Source organism: Cuculus canorus, chromosome 1, assembly GCF_017976375.1.
Source record: "Cuculus canorus isolate bCucCan1 chromosome 1, bCucCan1.pri, whole genome shotgun sequence".
Lineage (NCBI taxonomy): Eukaryota > Metazoa > Chordata > Aves > Cuculiformes > Cuculidae > Cuculus > Cuculus canorus.
This window is the reverse complement of record NC_071401.1, coordinates 8861664-8887450: the sequence shown is the minus strand read 5'-3', so window position 1 is coordinate 8887450 and position 25787 is coordinate 8861664. Positions and strand designations below refer to the sequence as shown.

The 25787-nt window shown below is 39.7% G+C and overlaps 1 protein-coding gene across 1 annotated transcript in view; it reads right to left on the bottom strand.

The window, feature by feature from the left end:
* The window catches only part of PGR (progesterone receptor), a 40220-nt gene extending 23458 nt beyond the window's left edge, over positions 1-16762 (bottom strand). Inside the window, exons 1-3 of the mRNA XM_054055998.1 lie at positions 15527-16762; positions 14168-14319; positions 3539-3655 (exon numbers count right to left, since the gene is read on the bottom strand). Coding sequence (XP_053911973.1) covers positions 3539-3655; positions 14168-14319; positions 15527-16614 — 1357 coding nt within the window. The 5' untranslated portion in view covers positions 16615-16762. The remainder of the gene's footprint in view (positions 1-3538; positions 3656-14167; positions 14320-15526) is intronic.
* Positions 16763-25787: the final 9025 nt, after the last annotated feature.

The window sequence follows — 25787 nt, the reverse complement described above, 5'->3', positions numbered from 1 at the left end:
AATGTCTGGGTTTCTAGTAAAAGTCAAGCTTCTCACTAGCCTTCTCCATAACCTGTAATCAGGTGAAAAATGTCAGTGATTTTGACAGAACATTGTGGCTCTGACTTCAAGGTCACTATGCTCTTATGTTTTGTGTAGTGTAGGAGAACAAGCTGTGTACACCTTAAGAGGGTGTATACAAAATAAAGGAGCAAAGCAGAAGTGATATATCTTGATCTTATTAAAGTCTTTGATGCTACCTCAGAAAATATTACCTGGAAAATAAATTATCATTTGTCTCCATGTAATCATTGTAATGTGGACTGAAAGCTGACTGAAACAATGAAGAAAGTGATAATTCAGCAATACAGCAGAATAAGGAAACTGTGATAGTCAGTCTGGGAAAATTAGATTCACCAGCAGGAAATAAAAAAGCTGGATTTTTGTTTATTCCAGCACCTGACACAGCTACCTGCTGTCCTATTAGGTAGAAGACTAGAAAAGGGATAGATTAATGTGTCCAATTATGAGATGATTAAATTCAAAGAGATTACTAATTAAGGAATTCTGAAATATGTCATTTCATTAGTACTTTCTTTGTGTATATTAAGAAAGAAAAAACAGTCCATATAGTGAAATCAGTCACTAAAGCTATTTACTGCTATCCTATAATTTGCTTACAACCAACTGCAATTTATTTTAAGAAAATACAGGTTCATTTAATTGCTTTGAAATTAGGCTCAGAAAAGAGAACTGTTGTTAGCGTAATAAAACATAATTCTCTATCTGTATGGTTGCCACTCAGTAACTACACAATGGAAGATAAGTGTGCTTCTTCCAGTAGTAAGATTAAGTTAAATACCTCCAGTAAAATCTTAGTCTTTCTCACACTGATTAATCCAAATTGGGGGTCTACATTTAGTAACTGAAAGCAAGCATCAAGAAACTAAGTAGCAGAAGTAAAAGAACAAAAGGATAACTGTGTAAATAATGAATGGCAGACCAGAAAATGCACAAAAAAATCTTAAAATATAATAAGCTGCAAACTCAGGAAAAGATTTAAAGTATTGACAATTCTGATTAATTAAAAGTATTCAAGGACATATCTAAGTAAGTAATTTGTCCCACACATTGGAAATTTGCTTATGGACACTTATATCTTGGGGAAAATCACGTAAGGTCAGTAGTGTCCTGTATATATATGAATAATACTGTGTTATCAGAACAGCAGGTCATGAGTAGGAGAAATTGCCCATGTGATACAATAAGGGAAGTTTAACAAAAGGCAGAAGTAGGAAGGTAACAGCAACAGTAGAAAGAGAATTATGGTTAAACACTCTATCTTGAGTCTTTTTGTTGTTTTGATTTTTAATCATCCTTCACAAATAATATAATTTCACTATAGTTTTTCTCCTTTTTTTTTGGCCTACATTTGTCTTTTATTTTCCTTTCAGCATTAAGCTTTCCATTTCAATTTGTATAAAATAATTAGTTTCCTAATCCCTTCAGAGTTGTTGATGAAGAGCACCTGTAATATTACACTCAACCTGATGCAGCTGAGAAAAAAAGATGTGGAGATGCCAAGGTCCTAGCTACATTTGATATTTCCTTTCTTTTCCGTTGTCTCAACGTTCTCTTCTTCCTATTTGTTGCCAGATCACCTTTTCCAGATGATGGGGTAGATGGAGATGTCAGGGCAGAGATGAGATCCCATGCGCCTCTGGGAACTAGAGAAACTAGACTGGAACGGTCTCAAAAAAATTGAAGGCATCTTTAACCATGTATATTTAGAAAAGGGCTAAATAACACAAAAAACCCAGACTGGATAGAACAACCTTGTTCTAAAAACAAAGAAACTATTCACACTCCCTTAGCACTGGCTGAGAATAAAGGTGATAGAAAGAGGAAGTTTTCACAATCTTCATACATGATGGTTTATCTTCAGGTTTTGTTTTCAAATATGAGGACATAATGTCCTCATATGAGTGAACACTAATGGAGACATGCCATTTTACAAATATTGCCAGCAAAACATTCAACTTTTTCTGTTTAGGTGCCTACAAGAACAGCAAAATGTATATATCAAAACACACTGGGAAAACTAGCATCCATAAAGGTATGCACAATGCAGAAACAACTCAAGCCTTCTGGCTACTTTTCCTAGGCAGAATTACTACGCAGAGCAATGCTGAAGCAAAAGGACTAGATGATGCTAGTGAGTCATCACACACTCCTGTACTTGTTGAAATAGTGCTGCTCATTATGTTAAAATACCTGGTATTGAATTATCGGTGTTATCTAGGCTATCAAACACAAAAAATCATGTTAGATCATCATTAAACTGTTGGCTGTGCAAAACTCACAGCCTGAAGTGATTGGAAAGTGACTTTTAAAGACCATATAGTCCACCCTCTGTGCCATGAGCAGGGACACCTTTCACAGATCAAGTTGCTCATACCTTACAAGACAACCTTAAAAGTCATTTCAAACTTTATAAGACAGTCATTGTGTCTGCCACCTCCTCCTCTCCTGAGTCTCCATTCTCATCAAACATTTTCCACAGTGGACCCTTTCCTCCTTGACTTTCTTCCCTTCCAAACCTGAGTGTCTCTTCTGCCACCTGGGCAAACAAACATTCAGGTTCAGGGTGAAAAGTATGCCTTTGTAGTAATATTGATTCTCTAATGCACTCCTACCCCAGCCCTAAACCACCTCTTCTCTCTGAGAAGGATCCAAAGGACATGTTCTCTTCCCTTTGTCGCTCTTGCCCCAGTCCAATGCTATCAATGTCGTGCTAGCTCCATTTTTTTTTCACTGAGAGGCAGCAGTGACTGACCAAGGTGCAGCAAGGAGGGAGAGATGGTGACAACAATTAGATTGATGGCTCTTGTTACTCTTTCTCCAGTGCTGTGAGATAAGATGCAATTTGGAGATGACTCAAAGGAGAAGTAGCACTGAAGGTCTAGGGAGGTTCAGGGCTACAATATAGATTAAAGTCCATACCTCAGCACTGCCTCTCCCTCCTCTCAGCCCCATGGGTGTTCCCTGGAGCTGCAGCAGTTACCAAAGATGAAATACCAACAGACAGCAAGAAGTCCTCACTAGTTGGGAACTACAGATTTATATCACTAATAAAAGTACAAAATGTAAGAATGAAAGAATGGCCATATATGAAGAATACACCAACTCCATACAATACTACAGGAACAGAAAGCATACAGCTGTAAAATTAAAATGTCAGTCTGAAAAACACATCCACATTTTAACTTGTGAATGAACAGAGATCAACAAGGTAATGAAATTATACACAATATATAATGCCAGTACAGAGCTGGAGAGAAAGATTCCTACAGAAAGGTACTTTTGTTTCAGGATTTCCAGAATCATGAAAGAAAAATTATAATGAAATTTAAGACATCAGGTAATTATTCAAAAAAATAACATTTTGATGTAGTTCTTTCCTTTACGGTATCAAAGCAATGTTGTTTAAACTCAGTAGATTAAAGGTAACATTCTTGATTGCCTATTTTTTCCGAATCAGATTTAAAAAGCAGCTCACCTCCCAGGACCATACCAGCTTGACAGCACTTCCTCAAGCGACACGCTGGACAGTTCTTCCTACGAATTTTATCGACTATACAGTCATTTCTTCCAGCACATAAATAGTTGTGCTGCCCTGTAGGCAAGAGAAAAGCAGGATCAATACTATGTTTTCTAACATGACGAAATTATTTCTGTGCAAAAACATTCCAAAAATAATGTAGAATTAAAAAGTAAGTATACTTGAAACTTTAAACAGCTCCTTTATTTCATGCTAATTTTCAAATAATCATGTGCTACTATTTAAATATATTAATTTATTTGGTCTGCTCAAGAATGAAACTCTCCATCTACAAAATTCCAAAATAATTAGACAGTATGAACTGCTTACATTATCGTACAATCAATATTTCTTAAGTATATCAAGCATGAGGACAGACTGATTCATTTCTTTCAGACTTATTTTTCTTTTAAATTATTGCTCCTGATTTTAAAAAAAATAAGTAAATTTTGCTTTGATTGATGTGGAGTTTCCTACAGAAAAATGAATGAAGAAGCTGGGACACCACAAAAAGAAAAAGCCTTTTAAGAAGAATGCATTACCTCCGATGGAGAATTGGTGTTATACTAGACCTGCTGAAAAAACAGCCAAACAGACACAGCCAAAACCACCATAAAGGACAAATAGAAGGTGGCTGTGACTTTTTGATTTAAATTAGTTTTAGTTTTTTTAATTCTGAAGAACTCAGTTAGGAACAGTATGTCATTAGCATATTAAAATTGAATCTTTTAAATGAAATTATCTTCTTGCGGAGCAAAAAACTAAATTCAGCTGATATCCTGACATTCTTCTGAACACAAACTTCAATAATACTTCTGAATTTCACTTGAAGAAAATAAAAAAGTACACTTTTATGCTTTAGTACAATATCGATAATTTCTGCTATTGATTTTAATTTTGCATAAGTAAACAATGCTAAGATAGTACACAAGTAAGAAGTAATCAAAACTAATTTTCACATATCCTTTCAAATTAAGACCAGATTTTCCCTGAAAGCTTTAACTTTAAAACCCTATCTGTGCAGATCATCTTCAACTCATCTTCTAGTTTCAGTTTCTTCCCAGTATCTAGCATGAAAGCAATATTGAGCATAACAAAATGGATCAAAAAAAGTATGGACAAACTATAGTAGTAACAACATCATGAATACTTCCTTCATGGAGTACTGTGGATATGGACTTCTAAATACAACAGACATCAATACCAAACCTTTTCAATTTTCACTGACTTCTAGACCACTATTACTCCAAGTCAGCCTTCTGATGCCCCCAGAATAATCTGAGGTGATTACTTAACTCAGATGCTGTTATTTAGCTTTCTTTATAACCCAATTCTGTCCTTTCTCGCACATAGTAAAATGAGCGTTGAAATGAACGTTTCATCAGTAACTGTTCTCAAAAAAAAATCACAGAATCACAGAATTGTTTGTGTTGGAAAAGATCTTTAAGATTACCCAGTAAAACCACTAACCTAACACTGCCAAGTCCATTGCTAAACCACACCCTTAAGGGTAACATCTACACATCTTTTAAATACCTCCAGGGACAATGACACAACCACTTCCCTGGACAGCTTGTTGTAATGCTTGACAACCCCTTCAGTGGAGAAGTTTTTCCTAATATCCAGGGTAAATGTACCCTGGCACAACTTGAGGCCATGTCTCTCATCCTGCAGCTTGTTACTTGTGAGAGGAGACCAACACCCACCCCACTACAGTCTCCTTTCAAATAGTTGTAGAGTGATAAGCTCTCCTCTCAGCCTCCTGTTCTCTAGCCTAAATAACTCCACTTCCCTCAGCCACTTCTCATAAGACTTCTGCTCTAGACCCTTCACCAGCCTCATTGTTCTTCTTTGCATAAGCTCCAGCACCTCGATGTCTTTCTTGTACTGAGCGGCCCAAAACTGAACACAGAATTTGAGGTGTGGTCTCACCAGCACTGAGTACAAAGGGACAACCACTTCTCTAGTTCTGCTGGCCACACTATTTCCAATACAAGCCAGGATGCTATTTGCCTTCTTGGACATCGGGGCACACTGCTGGCTCATCTTCAGCTGATCAACACCCCCAGGTCCTTTTCAACCGAGTATCTTTCCAACCATTTGCCCCCAAGACTGTAGCGTTGCAGTACCCAGCACTCAGCCTTGCTGAACTGCATGCAACTGACCTTTGCCCATTGATCCAGCCTGCCCAGCTCCCTCTGTAAAGCCTTCCTTCCCTCAAGCAGATCAACACTCTGCCCGGCTTGGTGTCATCTGTAAACTCACTGAGTGTGCACTCAATTCCCTCATCCAGATCGTTGATAACAATATGAAATAGAACTGGACCTAACGCTGATCCCTGGGGAACACTACTTGTGACCAGCCACTAACTGGTTTTATCTCTGTTCACCACCACTCTATGGTGGGTTCTTTACCCAGTGAAGCGTATGCCTGTCCAAGTCATGAGCAGCCAGTTTTTTGAGAATGCTGTGGGAAACTGTCAAAAGCTTTACTGAAGTCCAGAGAGACAACATCTGTAGGCTCTCTCTCATCTAAGTGGGTCACCTGGTCATAGAAGCAGATCAGGTTAGTCAGGCAGGACCTGCATTTCACAAACCCATGCTGCCTGAGCCTGACCCCTGGTTATCCCGTCAGTGCTGCGTGATGGCACTGAAGATGATCTGCTCCATAACCTTCCCTGGCACAGAGGTCAGACTGACAGGCCTGCAGTTCCCCAGGTCCTCTTTCCAGCCATTCTCGTAGAGGGGCATCACATTTGCTAATTTCCGGGCAAGTCGAACTTCCTCAGTAAGAAAAAAGACAAACTGAAAATGAGTGCTCAGATGAAAATGCAGGAGAAAAAAGAATTGTGCACTAACAAAAGAAAAGAGGTAGTGCTAAACACTGTGAAACAATATATTTGCTTCTCTGCTAACTTTTTTTTTTAGATAATTAATTTACTTCTTACCCATACCTTTAAGAACAACTTCTTTGGTTTTAGTGGAAGAAACCTGATTGCCTGAAATCCATTTTTACAACAGGTTCTTTTTTTTTTAGAAAACAGCAGGCATTGTTTGGCATTCAAAAAGTATGTAGTAATGCAATAAATTAGAAAAAAATCTCTTTTACTATCTGCCATTAATCCTAAATGTAGACTACTTCTTAAAGGAAACATTACCAAAACTAACTGAATGTATAAAAAATGTGTCTTTGCTTTGGCAGCAGACCAACAAGTAAAACACCTATTTTGGACATGTCTTCCTTGGGATTATTTGCAGCTTTTCCTCACCTTCCTTTGCCTTTATTAGCTAAAAAAAAAGCATTCAGTCTTTTGATAAGCCACAACAGTTTCAAACTTGTTAGTTTAATTAAAACCTATGAAGCATCAGATGATCTCTGTACTATGGCATTCTGATGCTTTAGTGTTTAGTGATTTACCAAAGAATGCTAAAGCACAGGTTAAGTTTTCTTTGGGGATGTCTTGGTTTTAGGAGTTTCTTTGGTCTCTTGAAAGATATCTCTTCTGGACCTCTTTTCTAGGGAATCTTCACAATCTACACAACATGTTCTGAGTCCATATAATCCATGCACAACGCAAGACCAAAAAATAGACTATGTATTTCATGTATAGTAGTAAATGCTCACAAGCAGCTCACAGTGATATAGGCATTCAAGTTGTACTTTTCCTCCTGTAATGACACAGTAAAATGCTAACCTACCAAAACAATCCCATATCATGAAGATTTACTCTTCAGGCACTCAGAGAACACTGTTTATATGCTCTAGGATTATGTCAGTATTTATAAATTGCTTTTGATATCAGTATGTGATTTGTGTACTGAACACTCAAGTGTGTGCTCCAACTGCTGAAGGAGGATAAGGAGTTTGGGTAGAAGAAGCAAAGGCAATTCTGTTCCTGCTAGAACAGAAAATTATCTGGCAGCGCAGTGGTTAATAGCTTGATTTATGCTGATACAGATTAAAATACCCTGTACTATTTCTATAACAGTGTTAAAATATTGTGCAAGGTCCCTCCCAACCCAAACCATTCCATAACTGATTCTATGATTCTATGAACTCAAGAGTGCAACACATTGTAGGATTTTAAATTTACAGTTACACATCTAAGTTTAGTTACAGCTCTTAAAAAAACTTTGTCATTTAGCAGTTATGAGCCAATTGAAAATGCATTAATTACTTTGTTCTTACATAACAAATCAGAAACTGCTTATTATAAACCCAAGATTAAAACCATTTTTTTCACAACTGCAAAACCAATTGTGAACTAATTACATTTATGAGGACTACTCTACAATGTTCATATGTTCTAGAATTTAATATTAGAGAGGATTAAAGAATCTCTCTCTCTCTACTGCATAGCATGGAGTAAATGAAGTTTTTCGTTGGAATTTAGGCACAGTAAGAATTTCCCTTGATCTTCTAAAAGTGAATGATATTTCAGATATTTCATACCTATTGATATCATAAATTGTATTTTAGAATCTAATAATGACCAATGATCTAATCTTTATTATGTCTTCACCTAGTTTATTTCTTTCATAAAGCCTCCATGATACTCAGATAATAAAAGAAGCAAGAAAAAGTCAAAACCCTGCCAACCCAACCCTCCCATGAGACTGCAGCGATAAAATCTCAGGCACTTCTTGAGTCTTACTGTCAACCACTTCCTTGTTTTCAAGACTATAAAAAAGCCACACTCATATCCTGAGCCTGAATTATACCTTCATGTGAATTTTCCACTCCACTTGCCTCTATCCAGTCTCTCCCCAACACCTCCCATCCCAAAGTCTATTCCATTCATTCTGACTCAGCTGCAACTTCTTTGGAACACTCATAAGGTTCAATGATTTTTTCATTATCTCAGTCATCTGATTGGATCTCATATCCATAGACAACTCTAAATCAATGTTATCATCTGAAATTGTTCCTAGCATTATGCAGAGCTGAGTTCTAAGACACTGTTACTTGCTTGACATTAATATTCAAGTAGCAGCAACCATCTGAGGACAGATTGTGTAAGAAATGGAAAACATGCCAGATATTTAGTTGATTTCAAAATTATGGGACAATATTTAGTTAGATGAAGCTGCTTGGGATGTTTTCACGGGATGTTAAAACACTTATTTGAAAATACATTTGCTGTATCTCAGTCTTTAGGATAATGTATATATTAACCAATTGGCTTCAATATGTGAGCACTGCAATTATATTAAATGCAAGTACTAATAAAGTATGTAAAGAGTCCTGTGAAGCAATAAGCCACAATGAGACAGCAGGAAGGCCACCATTAGCACCACAGCCAATGCATTAGAATGAATGCTATCTTAGCTCATTCAGTCATTGTGTCTCATACGAACTAATTCATCAAATTAATGTCTGTCAAAAGCTCAAGAACAATTAAATTTGAAGTCAGAAGCATCAGAAGCATGAAGAAGACATATGATTATGTATCGATAGATATTTTCGTCTTTCCCTTTTCATGATGCAAACTGTTTGTTCTCAAAAAAATGATATTTCCCAATTGAATTTTAGGACCTTCAATGATATAACTGTGTCCATTTGAATTTGGAAATACACTTAGCTTATTTCAACACATTTTGGTCATGTGCAAAATAAAAATCTTTAATAATATTAAATGTTATATTAAAGAAAAAACATTTTCATCTCTCTATTTGTCATACGTATGTTATGTGTGATTGTACATTTTCTACTTCACAAAACTTTCATCACTACCAGGTTTAAAGTACGTGCTGTATCAAATTCTGATCTCAAAATCCAGCCTGGAAAGCTGGATTAAAAATTGAAAATCCCTGCAGAGTTAGCAGAAAAAAGGAACTTTCTACATCTTCATCAATTTCAGAGCTGAAAGGGTCTCTATAGCATTGCATTTCACTCTGTTTTCAAAAAGAATTTTCTATTACTAGTAGGCATTTTTAAAAATATTTGGAATGCTATGACATTTTACATATTTAAGCCTCGAAATATCACAATTAGTCCAACAATTTTTCTGATGCATACATAACATGAGTCAGAGAAACTTTATGAGTTTGGCTGAAGTCATGGTCAGCCTTCTAACTCTGTAGACATAACTCATCTTGATTCCTCCACCTTCTTCCATGAGTACCTCTCCATGTACAGACAAGGAACACTCTTGTGGTAGGGTTCTGTCACAACCCTACGTTCTGTCAGGTTGAGTTTGCCAAATACAGGTCTCAGAGAGAAGAGATGTTCATACTTTGTCAGTTAAATGTTATCTACTACATATGGTTGAGCTGTTATCTGTAGTGCTGTTACTGTGAGCTTGAAGCACACATTGAAACTAGACAAATTTGCTATATAATCATTAGATCAATTTTTTAACAGGGTCTCAGGTATTTAAACAAGCTTACTTTCTGACCCATCTGCTGTAATAGCATGTATTTACATTGGCGCCAAACTCTTTAGGTTCAGGCAACTACTCTTCATTAGATTTCAGTAAAATAAACATGATGTAAAGGCAGGCAAATGCTTTATAGAACTATAGAACAGAAATTAGAAGTGGGGCTTTATGCAGGAAACACAGCAATGGTAATTTTTTTCAGGATTTGGTAATTTTTATTTTTCATTAGCAAAACTACTGCAAAGGAGACACTTTCAACGAAGAGGCAAGAATGCAGGCCAGCAAGAAACCACTTGTTAGCAGCTCCAGAATCCCAAACTCTGCAAACTGGGTTGTTCTTCAGGACAGAATTTTACCATGCTGTTACACAAGCATTTTAATTGTGGTTCCCCTGCATGGTTTTACATGAAGGTATCTTTATGAGACATTATTAATGATCATTTGACCATTTAGTGCTATAAAAGTAAGAGTTAATTTCTTAATCTTCATTCTCTTAAAGCCTCATTAGAAATAGTGTACCTAATTTTTGCTACCATGAACTAGACATATTGGTAGCACTTAAGAAACATCTGATCATCAACAGCAAATTATATTGCTAATATAGTAATTCTACATTTTTAAAAGCATTTTAAATATTATTTCTAATTTTTTTCTGATTGGTAACTCCAAACTGCCTGTCACTGTAAGTTCACAGGAACAGCACTGCCCTATCAGCTTACTGAAGCCAATTCTGTCTTTTCAAATTTCTCAACCAAATACAAATAACCGTGACTTCTGTTCTTTTCATTAAACCTGAAGGAAATTTTTAAAGTATTTTTTTAAAGCCTTGTAATTTGTTTGTACAATAAGTGAATCAACAGACTAGTAAATGGGTTCTTTGTAAGGGGTGAACAGAAAATGCACAACCACTAAATGCAAATAAATGCTTCTTAAAAAAATGAGTATTCTTGTCCCTTAGCTACACTTTCTCCTCCCCACTTCAAGCACTAACTGTTTTGGTACCTGCTATACCAGATTTCCCACAGGAAAGGACTTGCATTTTAGTTAACATAATTCAGGATTCTGCTCTTAGTAAAATATGCTTACTGTATTAACACCCTCCTTTTTCTTTATGCTTATAGACACATATGGGGAGCCAAGAACCCATAAGACAGAAAATATCTACCAAATCATACATATTTAAGAATACATTGCCAACAAAAATTTTAAAACAATTTAATTTTAAATCTACACTTTAATCTCAGTGATCTTCATACAGTTTTGTCCCTCTGCGTGTGTATCTGCTCATTAAATTCAAATGTGTGATTAAATCATACTTAGCATAGAAACTTTTCTAGATTTTTTTATACAGTTTTAAATGATCGTTCAGTCCGAGTATTTTAAATAATCTCTGGTTTTGTTTCAAAAAGATTAGAGATTAAAAACTGAGGGGTTTTGGATAATATAATAGTGCAATTTATCACAAAAGAAGCTAATACAGTATTTTATACACAACAGGAGAGAGAGAAATAAATGGTATATGAATCGGTCAATTTCTGTGGAAAAATAAATAGAATTGAAACAGTCAAAATATCTGAGATTACAGAAATAATTAAAAAATAAAATAGATATTTTCCAACAAATTTAATACCACAATATTATGTCCCTGGGTACACACTTGAAAATCCTGTAACATATGAAAAATATCTCAAAATATAGAAAATCTGAGAAGTAGCAAAAACCATCTATTTCCAATCATGTTTCAATTTCTCATAGAGATCAGTATTTTACAGGAAGTATATGAAAAATAGAGTTTTGATTACGAGTTAGCACTCACAAAGTTTAACACCTTATTTGCATCAATTACTATTAAAAAAAACCCCCACGTCAGTAGTAGTATTGAAAATTTTAAAAGGCAAATAATGCATCCCCACTCAAAGAAATGATGGGCAAGCAGACATTTTATGTAAGAAAAATGTCTCAAATTTATATGATTGCCACTGTGGAATTTTAAACACCATTTTCTATTGCATTTACAATAAAAGTACCCTGTTTCTTCTTTCAGAAGAGTTGTTTGTCACCTTTATTTCTGATAAGAAATAAACAAAACAGTATTTTAAATGAAATCAAATATCTGCCCATAAGTGGGATCATTTCAATGCTAGTAATTATATCCTACGCTTACATTAAAATAAGAAGTCAATTTCTTTACGAAACTCTCTGTAGAATTACACTTTCTGCAGTAAAGGATGTAAATGTATTTGTTCATTGTGCTCATGCCCACACTGCTCCTGCCTTTCATTCTCCCCCGTAAGACTCAGCAACCCATATTTTTTCTTATTATCGGCAGGTAGACTGAGGTAGTTGTCCATTCTTTGAATATACTTACTAAACCCACAGACACAAACACTTCCTCTTTGTACTCTTGGTCTTTGGCATCATTTAAAAATGGAAAGTATGAAGTTGCTGTGTAAAACATAAGAATTTTGTTTGTGTAATTCTGTTGGCCTCTTATTCTCTATATTCCTAATCTGGTACAATTCTGCAAATACAAACTTTGGATTAAGTAATCAGTGAAAAAAAACCTTAAGATATTGCTACTACCAAATTTTATGCCTTCTTAGCATTAAAATATTTATGCTGAACAAAAATAAGATATATACTTTTAGCAGCTTAATCTACTGTGCAAACACAACTGGATACACATTTAGGAAAGACATGAAATTCAAAAGTCTAGGAATCAAACAAAAAATTACAATATTACTATATAGGTGAAAAGTGAGTAATAAAACTTACTTTAAAATATGCCACTCCTAAATTACACTACACTTATTCTTATATTCCCCTGTCTTTTAAAAAAGCACGTAACTAATTTACCAATATAATGCAAATGAAAAATGCAAAGCCAAACCAAGAGACCAATTAACACAGTCGGTGAAACTTAAATCATAAAATGGTTTGAGTTAGAAGGGACCTCAAAGATCACGTAGTTCCAACCATCCTGCCATGGGTTGGGACACCTTCCACTAGATCAGGTTGCTCAAAACCTCATCTAGCCTGGCCTTGAGCACTTCCAGGGACGGGGCATCCACAGCTTCTCCAGGCAACCTGTGCTTCATGATGTATTCCTCTAAGTGACTCGAGACAAGTGTGTTCCTGGCAATATAACACACGCGTTTCTAATGGCTTTCTCATGAGTCCCATTAAATGTGTCACAGAAAATGAAGCACTAGCTTGAAAGTTCATCTAGCCCACCTTGTCTAGAATGTTATTACTTTGCAAGTACCTGGTTTGTTCAAGGAAGAACAAGAGCGTACGATTAAAGTAGAAAGTAACGCAGGACAGTGAAACAAAAAAATCTAACTACATTATTTTGCTAAGCTTCTAATTTTGTAGTATTTCCCTTTTCATCTGAAAAGCAATTCTGTAAAGTTGAATAAACTATGCATCACAAGATGCAATTTTTTATTTTAAGAAATCCTATACATTTCTAAGAACCATTTTTAAGGCACAGAAATATGAATACTGTAGTTCTCACAGCGTCAGGTAAAAATCAGAAAAGGACACTAAACTTAAAATATAGAAGGATTGGTTTCACCTCTTTATCAGATGGATTATATAAAGCAATCTGCTCTTATAAAATCTCAGTGGGTATTTATGGGCAAGGTATATAATGTAATCCAGAAAGAAAAATATAAACATAGTCATTGCTACTGATTTATTAAACCTGCAGCTTGACTTCATAATTGAATGGCTATTTAGAGTGAAAATCAAATCCATTTATTATTATTCTGACTTGAAATAGTACAGTGAAACTTTTGAAAAACTTCCATAAATATCAGGAAGGCAAATTCTGGATCTTGCAAGCAAGAAAAATTCCACAACTTTGAAAACAAAATGAAGTCAAAATAAATTCTTATCTTCTTATCATTAGTTCATACCCACAAAATCCCAGGATTTTTATGAAACTCCACCTACAAGGAAAGACTAACTGATAAACAGTAAATAATAAATAACAAATAGTAATAATAGCAAGTAGTAAAACAAATGACACTAGGAAAAGCAGTTAAGAAAGAATTTAGTTACTATTCACTGTAATATTTAAACAGAGTTGCCAAAAAAATTAATTACTACAGTGATAATATTTTAATCAGCAATAAATAAAAAGTATACCCTTAGCAGCACCTGAAAAGACAAGTTTCAGTTAGTAGGAACATCATCATATGTACCTTCCATCGCCCTTTTAAAGAAGACTTTACAACTTCCACAGGTAAGTACTCCATAGTGGCAACCAGAAGCCTCATCGCCACAGATGAGACAAATCTTCTGGGGTAGCGAATCAAAAGCGAATTGAGAACTTTGGCTGGTTTCAGTATCTGGCCTTCAAAAGAAAAAAGAATTAAGAGAAATGAAATATCCAGGTTTGCAACAATTAACTACTTACCTGTATTAATTATGCCAAAAACTTTCTTTTAAAACTTGCAATTGAGCTACAGAAGGGTAAGACAAAAATAAAGTATGACTGCCTTTCTGCTTAAGGGTTTGTTCTCTACTAGGACAAAAGGCACATATGTAACATCTGCCTAGACATTAAACAGGGAAGTAAGCAAAAAGAAGTATTTTAATCCATTTTAGCTAAAAAAAAGTATGATCTAGGAACTCTGTTTAAAAAGTTCATCTTCCACAGATCAACAGGTCTTGTGAGTAAACTCATACTGACTGATAATCTTTTTTTCCCATACATAGAATGGTACAGAGACAGAACCAAATAGTAGCCCTTCAAAAGCCCCTTTCAGATGGGAAAAACTAAGTTTCATCTCAGCTAGAAAAATCTTTATTATTTGTCGCTTCCCACTCAGCCGTAGCATTTTCATCAATCGCTAACTATGACGGGCACATTGAGGGAAAGGCAATATACTTCCTAATTTCTGTCCAAGAAAAGAAACAGACTAACCTACCAATCACTGTATTTACAAAAGCGGATTTCCGTTGAAACTGTAACACTGTATATACGTATTTCTGCATACATCTCTAGGTAATGCACAACATCTTGGCATCATAGTATGTTCTTTCTTTCTAACAAATCAATATGCAAGTGTTTGGGTGGGGTTTTTTTGTGTGTGAAATTAACTGGGGGTGGAAGAAGAGGAGGGGGTGTCCAAATCAGGGATTATAATTTGGAAAATACTTGAGTATTTATGGATATTGTCCCGCTGCCAGCGAGGACAGTGTGGAAAGCATCTGCTCCCCCTCTCCGGAGCCGCTCACAGACCTCAGACGGCACTAACCCCGACGATGAACTCCCCGCTCTTCCCCAAAGGAGTTGCGGGAGTTGCCCGCAAGGAAGTTCGCACCGCGCCGCTCTCACCCCGCCTGGGACACGCGGGAGCGCACCAACAGCACAGAAAAACGGAACAGGAAAAAGGAAAGGCGGCTCCGGCTGCTGCCTAAATACACCAACGAGGCTTTGCCGAGCTTTTCCCTCGCTGCTTTCGAAGCATTTCGGCACCGCCGCCCTCCTCGAGGGGACAGCGCGGAGCGCTCCCACCGAGAAGCGCATCCCCCCAGTAGGTCCCTGCAGCCCTTACCGAGCGTAGCCGAGGTAGGGAGGACACAGCTGGGGCAAACCCTCCTTCAGCATCGCTGCCGGGAAGCCAAGGGGCTGGTGCCCGTTGAGACCCAGGGGCGGATAGATGCCGGGAGGGGCAGCCGAGGTGGAGGGCAGGCTGTCGGGTGCCGCCGGCCCGTAAGCCCCGGCCAGGAGGGTGGGCTCCGTCTTGTAGAGGACACACTCCAGCGAGGGCTCCTGCCCGGCGCGGGAAGGCTGCGGGAAATCAGCGCATCCCGCCACGGGGGTGGCCCTACCGGCTGGGTAAGGAGCGGGGAGGGCGAGACCTTCTTCTTTGATCTTCAGAGCGGGCTGGAAGTCGCCGTAGGCGAATTGGCCTTCCTTGGCTTCGGACGGCGGGTAGAGGTACCCCGCGGGGTCCGGGGCGGGGGGCGAGGAGCTGCCGCATCCCTCATACTCCGACACGTCCAGCAGCTGCCGCGTTCGCGACGCCAGGAAAGCCGAGTTGAGCGGCAGCAGGGGCACATGCAGGTACTCCTGCCCCGGTTCTCCCGCCGGCAGCTCGGGATTCTCGCCCTTAGGGGTCTCGGAGGGTCCCTCCGCGCAGCCACCGCCCCCCGAACGCGGTTTAGAGTCTTCGTGCGGCCAGAGCGGGGCGGGACGCGGCGGGGGCTGCGAGGGACCCGGTACCTCCGCGTCGCTTTCGACCGGTTTCTGCGAGGGGACGCGACTCATCGGGGCGTCGGAAGGAGCCTCCGTCCCGAAGAAGGACCAAGAGGCCACGGCGGAGCTGGCATGAGCCGCGGGAGCCAGGAAGGTGTCCAGGACGGTGTCCAGGGAGTCCTTGTCCGAGAGGGAGCCGCTCCCCAGCCGGTACGGGAGGGAGTCCCGGTCCTCCTCCCCCGGCTGATGCTGCGGCTGTTCCTCCTCCTCCTCCTCCTCGTCGTCGTCGTCCTCGTCGCTGCTCTTGGCGTAGAGCAGCCCGTCCAGGGAGATGTCGACAGGCTCCGCTTCCCTGCGGAACGGGTCCCTGCCCGGCTGCCCCTGCAGCAGCACCGCCCCGTCTCTGGCCGGCGCTCGGGGCTCCTTAGCCTTCACCTCGGTCATGCTGGCCCGGGGCAGGGCTGGGCGACGGTGACTTTTCGGCCCGGGGCGGGGGAGGGGCGGCTTGGAGGCTCTTTACATCCTCGCCGTGTCCGAAAAGTCGGTGGAGCGGGTCCGGCTCACATGGTGCTGCTCTTCGGGGGGATGGAGAGCCGGGAGGGGGATGAAACGGTGCTGCCTGGCGTGGGGAAACGATGAAAGCGTCTGCGGGAGGGCTGGCAGGCTCGCTGCCCCCCCGGCTCCGCTTTCCCTTCGACTGCTCCCCGCTATCCCAGCTCGTCCCGGCTCCACGCCCCCTCTCCCGCCCCTCGAAGCCTCCTCTACCGCCCCGGGACCGCTCGCCCCTCCCGGCTCCCGCCGCGGCTTTGGCAGCCGCCCCTCCTCTGCCCCGCCCGTCCCTCCCTTCCCTCGCCCGCCCGCATCCCTTTCCCCTCGCCTCTGTCTCCCTAACTCCAGCTTCCCCCCGGCTTGCTCCCTGCCTTCTCGCCTCTTTTCCCCTCACCTCTTGGGCAGGTGTCCCGTTCGCATGCTTCACCATCCTGGGAATCATAGAATCATAGGATCATAGAATACTTTGGGTTGGAAGGGACCTTAAAGATCATCCAGCTCCAACGCCACTGCCATGGGCAGGGACACCTCCCACTGGCTCAGGCTGCCCAAGGCCCCATCCAACCTGGCCTTGAACATCTCCAGAAATGGGGCATCCACAACTTCCCAGGGCAGCCTGTGCCAGTGCCTCACCATCCCCATTGTGAAGAAATTCTTCCTGATGTCCAGTCTAAATCTACCCCTCTCCTGTTTATACCCAATCCCCCTCATCCTATCGCTGCAGGCTTTTATGGGTAGTCCCTCTCCAGCTTTCTTGTAGCCCCCTTCAGGTACTGGAAGGTCACTATAAGGCCTCCTCGGAGCCTTCTCTTCTCCAGGCTGAACAACCCCAACTCTCTCAGCCTGTCCTTGCATAGAAGGTGCTCCAGCCCTCTGACCATCTTTGTAGCCCTTCTCTGGACTTGTTCCAACAGCTCCATATCCTTCTTACATTGAGGATTCCAGAACCGGACACAGGATTCCAGGTAAAGTCTCACAGGAGAGGAATAGAGGGGCAGAATCCCCTCCCTTGCCCTGCTCGACATGCTTCTTTTGATGCAGCCCATGATACGGTTGGCCTTCTGGGCTGCGAGCGCACATTGCAGGCTCATATTGAGCTTCTCATCGAGCAGCACCTCCAAGTCCTTCTCTGTAGGACAGTTTTCAATCATGTCATCCCCCATCGTGTACAGAAACCGGGGATTGCCCTGACCCAGGTGCAGGACCTTGCACTTGCCTTGTTGACCCTCATGAGGTTCTCAGAGGCCCACTTCTCCAGTCTGTCCAGGTCCCTCTGGGTGGCAGCCCGTCCTTCCAGTCCTTCCAGAAGTGCAACTCGGGACTGCTCTGGAGAGCAGAGAGCAAGACAGCTTTAACTTATTAGCAGTCATAGCAGTACAGTCTTCCTTTTGTCTTTTTTTCACTATCCCCCTTTAGGTGTTCATTGTGATTTGTCAGGATTAAGCTCTGGCCCCATTCCTTTCTTAGTACAGCATCCATTTTCCTGATGAGAAGAAACCAGGACATTGTTTTAAATCGTCCTCCCATTCAATGACAGTCTGAGAGAGTTGGGCTTGTTTAGCCTAGGTAAGGGAAGGTCCTGGGAGACCTTAGAGCAGCTTTCCAGTACTTGTAGGGGGCCTACAGGAAAGCTGGGGAGGGGCTCCTTATCAGGGAGTGTAGTGATATGATGACGAGTAACTGTTCTAAGCTGAAAAAGATTTAGATTAGATATCAGGAAGCAATTTTTTTACTGTGAGGGTGGTGAGGCACTGCAACAGGTTGCCCAGAGAAGTTGTGGATGCCCCATCCTGGGATGTGTCAAGGCCAGGTTGGATAAGGCTTTGAGCAACCTGGTCTAGTGGAAGGTGTTCCTCTCTGTAGCAGGGAGGTTAGAAATAGGTGATCTTTAAGGTTCCTTCCAACCCAAACCATTCTATGATTCTATTAAATAAGTTTCGGGGACCTCAAAGTGTCCTCTTCACCAGAGAAAGCTTGCTATTTTTGACAGAAAATTTGGAAAATGAGGTATTCTTTGCTTCTAACGCTTTACCTTAATTACTTTGTCAGGGTGAATGAAAGCACATCTAAAATGGGCCTAGTTTGCAGGGGCTGGAGTTACAATCCAGCCCAAGTTAGTTCTGATCACGAAGCTGTCACCAGCTGATTGTGACTTGGCATGTTGTGTAAAATGCCAGTTTGCGGCAGAACCCATTCAGCTCAACGAGACAATTACTAATTGGAAAAAGAAACCCAACACTTAATATAATTTACAGTATATAGCAGTCCCTGAAAAGGAACTTGTGTTCAAAGAAACAAAGTATAAACTGGCATAGGAGTAGTGCTCATGATTCTGAGTAGAATCAGTGTATTTTTGATTCATAGAGAAATGTGTGCTGTTACATGCTTGTTTCTTTTTTGTAAGTTTAATATGCTTTTTAGAAGAGACTTATTTGTTTTCAATAACTCTGATCACCATGAAATAGTTGTTGTTCTTATTTTACTTTCCAATTTTTTTCAGATTAAAAGGACAGCTTTTTGGGTAGAAAAGCATAACTTTTTGAAATTATTTCAGTGTTTTGAAAGCTAACACCAGAAATCATTCAGGGCAAGTTAATAGGAGCAGTGGCTTCAAATAAACCTCAGTCAGTGTGATGTGTACTTTCTATATTGTTCTTGGCAAAATACTACTGACTGCTAGACTGCTCTGGGAGTCTGACTTTTATTCCTTTAAGAAGTAGGAGGAAATGTATAATTTTTCTTTTGCATTTTTTTAAATTATGGTACTGTGATTATATTGTAGCTAGTATTTTAAAAGTCAGATGTCATGTAGCCACCTCTAGATATAGAATCATAGAATCATAGAATCATAGAATCATAGAATAGTTTGGGTTGGAAGGGATCTTAAAGATCATCTAGTCCCAACCCCCATGATGGGCAGGGACATCTCCCACTGGATCAGGCTGCCCAAGGTCCCATCCAACCTGGCCATGAACACCTCCAGGGATGGGCCAGCCACAGCTTCCCTGGGCAACCTGTGCCAGTGCCTCACCTCTCTCACAGTGAAGAAATACCTCCTTATATCCAGTATGTGTAGGAAGTCCAACGGAATGGTACAGATCGAAATATACCTGTTATGTATAGGGATATCTCTTAGACAGAAGTATGTCACAGTGTTGGTATTGCAGAGGAAGGAACAGTCTGACCAGAAGTTAGCAGAAATCAAAGATATCTTTGTAGAACCGATCAGTGGAACCAATGCTGAAAGACAGCTCGCAATGGGCTACCCAGGTCTGTTATGACATGACACTAAAACAAATAATTTGCAGTGCTTCTCTGGCTGTAGAATTTCTTCTTTTTTTTTTTTTTTTTTTCTTCCGTGCTTCAATATTTCTTCCTTCTCCCCAGACTTCCTTTTCTTACAAGAGACTAAGAGTTCACCTCCAGCACTGTTCATCTCCATGCTCGTTTTGGTTTTTCCCTAATGTTTTCATGCTTAGTCAGTGAGTTGTCATGCCTGTTTATTGCCACTGTCTTGCTTTCTCATTTCCACTTCCCCAGATGCATGCAGCATTCATGGCCCACCTCTTTACAGAAATGTGCTCTAAAGACTTTGTTTTCTTACGGTGACTTGCCTCCTTACCGCTGCTGTAGGACTAAGAGAGGTGAAGAGATACAGATGGCAAGATTAGAGTGTCCTGAAAGGAAAGCCACATCCAGTATATTCTACAAGACCAACTCGCCACTGCTAATGACTCGACTGCTAAAATGCTACACTAACAAGGCCATGTGATTGTAAATACCTGTAAGTTCACGAGAAATATATTTATTACTTGCATTATTTGTCTAAATGTTAGCAGTTAAATATTGTTCTGCTTTTCTGTTCTTCCTAATTTCATTTTTATGACCTGATAAATATACTTAATTCTTTAATGGTAATGGTATTTATGCTTAACTGTCATTTTTTAGGGAAAAAAATTATTTATTCAGAACATTTATTGATGCTCTGATTTGAGCTAAAGCAGAATTGACTATTTAACTTTTTAGCTAAGCCTTGTCTAAGTAACTTCAATTTCTGAAAATTAACTACATTTTTTCAGACAGTGTCTGTCTCTAGAGGTGATGAAATTTTAAATTTATGATTATCACCAATGTAATGGGGCACTGGTATGCAGAAAAGCCACTGCTTGCATCTATCCCTATGGAGATAAAGGCGATCCTCGAGTTGGTGGGATGCCATAAGTGAAAGGGGCAAAAAAGGGTCACACCTGCAGGGAGAATTGGACAGGACAAGTGACCCATAACTGACTAACAGGGTATTCCATTTCATTCCATATACATCATACTCAATATAAAGCTGAGAGATCTCAACAGTCAAGCTCTCTTCTTCGATGGCCAGCACCCAGTAAGAGTTCTCTCTGTCTTTTTGCTCCTCATCCTGAATCTTTGTCTTCCTGAAATGAATTCCTGAGTCCAGCTCTCACCTGCCACTGAATCCAGTCTGGGACATTTCCCTGTGTCTGCTCCGCAGCATCAGTGGAGATGTATAGTCATTGAGTCTCAATTTCATGTATTTGTATATATTTAAATATTTTCTTATTAATAATGTTTTCTTTATTACTGTTAGCGTTTCATTAAAGCTGTTTTAATTTCCAATCCACAAGTCTTTCTGTCTCATGGCAAATGTCCCAATCTTCAAGAAGGGCAGCAGGGATGACCCCAGTAACTTCAGGCCTATTAGTCTCACTTCAGTGCTTGGTAAGATTCACATCTGAGCTAGGTGATTAGGCTTCTGTAGTCAGGTAAGAGTCATAGAGAGCTGTAGGAACAGTTCAAATAGTCTTCTGGTGCTCTTCAGAGATAATTAATATCTTCTTTTTAAAGATATAAAGGACTTCTGTGATCTGGAGCACCCTGAGCTATGATTTTTTGGCAGTGCAATGTCTAAGATGGATGCTTAAGTTAAGAAGTCTGAATAGAGTTCTAAATTCTTAAGATGCAGTATCACTATGCTCTACTACAATGATTTTTCGAACCTGCCTTGTAAGCATACTTCCTTTCCCCCTAAGCAAGCATATGCCACAATGTAATTAATCTAATGTAGTTAATCTCTGTGGTCTGTTATCAGGTGTTTTGTTAACTTAAACCAAACCGTCAGATTAGAAAAAAATTATTTGCTTTCTAAATACAAAGGTGTCTTGAAATAAATGTAAATGCAAAAGGGATCTGCAAACAGCAAGGTATATGGGAAAGGAAGTAAGCAATAGAGTTATAAAAGGAGACAAGGGAAAGGAAGCTAATCACAATGTGCCTTACATTATTTCCTTTTCTCAGGTGCTAAGGTTACCACAGGGATAATATAGGTACAGGAGGGGAAGTGGGCTCTGAGACACTTTTATCTATATAAATTGTCCAAAGCAGGGAAATAGATGGGTGTGGAGCTATATTCGCAAAAGTGATAACTGCTCCTGGGACAGGAGTATTATATCTTATTTATTGGACTTTGGTTAATGGTCCCTGAACTGAAGATCATAATACGCTTGTAGCTGAGAAGATAAGCAGGAGCATGAGAAGTGAGAAAAGAAGAGATATGCTTTCTGATTTTATGAGAGAATGTCATTGGTTGCTGGACAACATCCTCAAAAACTTTCTTGAATATTTTGTCTTGTGGCTTTCAATGAATGCATCACCTTGAGGTTTCAAAGGACACATGCTACAACTACCTGAAAGGAGGTTGTGGAGAGGAGGGAGCTGGCCTCTTCTCCCAAGTGACAGAGGACAGGACAAGGGGCAATGGCCTGAAGCTCCGCCAGGGGAGGTTCAGGCTGGATATCAGAAAAAAATTTTTCACGGAAAGAGTCATCAGGCACTGGAACAGGCTGCCTAGGGAGGTGGTTGAGTCACCTTCCCTGGGGGTGTTTAAGGGACGGGTGGATGAAGTGCTTAGGGGCATGGTTTAGGGACTGCTAGGAATGGTTGGACTCGATGATCTGGTGGATCCTTTCTAACCTGGTGATTCCATGATTCTATGATTCTATGCTATGCATCCCTCAAGGCCTAGCTAGGAGACCTTTAACCAAAGCCACCACCTTCCTCAAAAGTGGCTTTGTTGCTACATTGTCTAGCCTCAGGACAAAGAAATAAAGGTTGCTTTGTAAAAAATATGATATTCAATTACCTGAATATATGAAATAAGTATTTTGCATAAATATGTAAAGTGGCAGACAGTTCTGCAGACAGTTCTACAGACAATAGGACCCAGTGCTGCTAGGTGTAATATGATCAGAGGGCTGGAGCATCTCCTATATGAGGACAGGCTGAGAGAGTTGGGATTGTTCAGCTTGGAGAAGAGAAGATTCCGAGGAGACCTTATAGTGACCTTCCAGTGCCTGAAGGGGGCTACAAGAAAGCTGGAGAGGGACTGCTCACAAAGGCTTGTAGTGATAGGATGAGAGGGATTGGGTATAAACTGGAGAGGGGCAGATTTAGACTGGACATCAGGAAGAATTTCTTCACAATGAGGATGGTGAGGCACTGGTACAGGTTGCCCAGGGAAGCTGTGGCTGCTCCATCCCTGGAGGTGTTCAAGGCCAAGTTGGATGGGGCCTTGATCAACCTGATCTAGTGGGAGGTGTCCCTGTCCATGGCAAGTGGTTAGAACTGAATGATTTTTGAGATCCCTTCCAACTCAAACCATTCTATGATTCTATGGCTCCCAGCAGTTTTACATTTGTGATAGTGTATTCCAATAAGTCTTGTTTGCTGGCTGGAGAGTAGGAAATTTGCACCAGTGATACTAAGCAGATATTAACATCTCTGAAATTCAGAAAGAAGTAGTCAATAATTCTTCAGAAGCGTTAAAACTCATATCTGATTACATTGTGAGTCCTAAATAATCATAGGAAAGAAGATAGAATTCCTGGATAGAATCTCAGGAAATTTGTAAGTAAAATTGGAAATCCCAATTGATGTGAAAATGCTGTTCAGTGCAAAAATAAAACAAGCGTTGAACCTAACTATGACTCTTTCTTAAGAGTTCATAAGCTGGATGAAGTACAGCTGACCTTGGAGTTGAGTCACATTATAAGTGGCAGTAGGCATGATTTTCTTTTACTTTTGTGTAGCCTTTGATCCCAACTTTACTTATTCATAAGAGACATCCTTCCTATACAAATTTGAATTGTCTTAGTGAGGGTTAATGTTACATCTACTTATTATATTTCTAAGTTTTTCTTCCCATTTCTACTCGCAGTCTAATTTCCCACAGAGACTTGGTTGTCCTGTGAAATTTCAAAATTGACTCTTCAGCCTTAGAATATTCATAAACTCCGCTGAATCATCGGTTTCTGTTCATTACCTCAGGTTAAAGGCGTGTATTAGATTTTATATGAAATACAGTGTTAATCAGTTGCATCATACTTAGCTATCCCAAAATTAACTGGAAATTGCTAAATGGCATCATATCAAGCATAAATAATAATCTAAGTTTCTTATCTTACTGTGTCCCGTCACTGCTAGATAAAGACTAAAACATTGCTTAAAACTCAATCTGTATAAGAAACTTCCAAAGATCTTTGGTTCTTATGGAGTTCCAGGTAGTTTTATTTACCTTTATTTACTTTATTTACTCTATCTCTTGTCCTTTGTGTAAGATTTCATCTAAACATCCTTTGGTCTTTTTGTGTCATCATAAAGTATATTACTGTAGCAAAATAGTTCTTCAGTTGTCAGTGTTGAAACAACTCTTATCTTTTCCTCTGCTGTCTGTTGGCATTCTTGGCTGAGCTTTGCAGATCATGTCTTACAGTGTTCTCTGGCTTTACAAGTAACGGATCCAATTTTCTCACCAAATCAGACAATTTTAAATAACAACTTCTGATTTATATGGTGCCATATGAAGAAAAGAGTTATCAAGAGGAAGATTTACCTTACCTGTTTCTAATTTTGAGAAATTTAGCAAAACAATGTTTGTCTTCAATTGATATTTCCAGAAAGTAGATATGTTTACTAAAGGTGAAGCCCTCCTCAGTCTTCATCACTAGGTGTGTGATATAAGGGAAATGAAAGGTGGAAGGTAGGAGGACTCCATTATCACTGTGCAGCAGCGTGAAAATGCACTGTTGAAAATGGCTGAGTTACTTGTTTAAATTAAAAGCAAATTATTATCTGGTGGTGTGGCAAAGTAGCATTTTCTCATAATTTATAGAGAACTATACCAATAAATGTGTGATAAATTTAGCTGTGTGGTGAAGAACGATGTTCAATGTAAGGATTAGCTATGAAGGTGTCCATGAGTTAAACAATTCTGCAGTGGAAATGCAAAGAGGTGAAGGAAGGTTCCCTGCGATGTTAAAATTAAGCAAAGATTTTTGAAAGGTGCAGCTTTATCCAGGTAGTGTGTGACACAAAGATCTACTCTAGGTATTGCCAATTGTTTCTGAATTGGCCAAGCATTAAAGAACTGACTCTTTGTTTTGTATCAGATGCTCAAATGCCATAAATCAGCACAGCTGCATTAGATCCAGTGTAGTAATTCAACTTTAAAACTGTCAAGGGACCAATATTCTTTCATTCTCCCAGTTCTAAAGTTCTCTTAAAGCATGCCATTTAAGGAAAATAAATGCCAGGTCATTGTTTCCCAAGAAGCCTAGAAGACTCTCACATTTGTACCTTTGGATCTGGATACTTGCCTAAATCATAAACTACTCTAAAGATGTCAAACAAAAACAGTGTTTCACATTTGGGTGATTGAGAAGTGCTAGGTTATTACAACTTCTTGGGAAAGGGAGCATGATTTCAAATTGGGTGCAGGAAAAAAAGTGGTCAAGGAACACAGAAGTGGAGATTGGCTATGCAAACACTTGATTTAAACCTCAGCAGATTTTAATTTATTACTCACTATTGAATAAAAAAGAAGCCAGAGTTAAGCTACAAGATTGCTAGGCACTGTTTTGGACATGGGATATTAAACAACAGAAAGTGAAGATAAGATATACCCCTGAGACATGCTAGTTGATCAGCTTCTTAAAGGAATCAGAACAAATTAAATTTCACCACTGAAATTTAACATTACCACATGCCCTTTACAA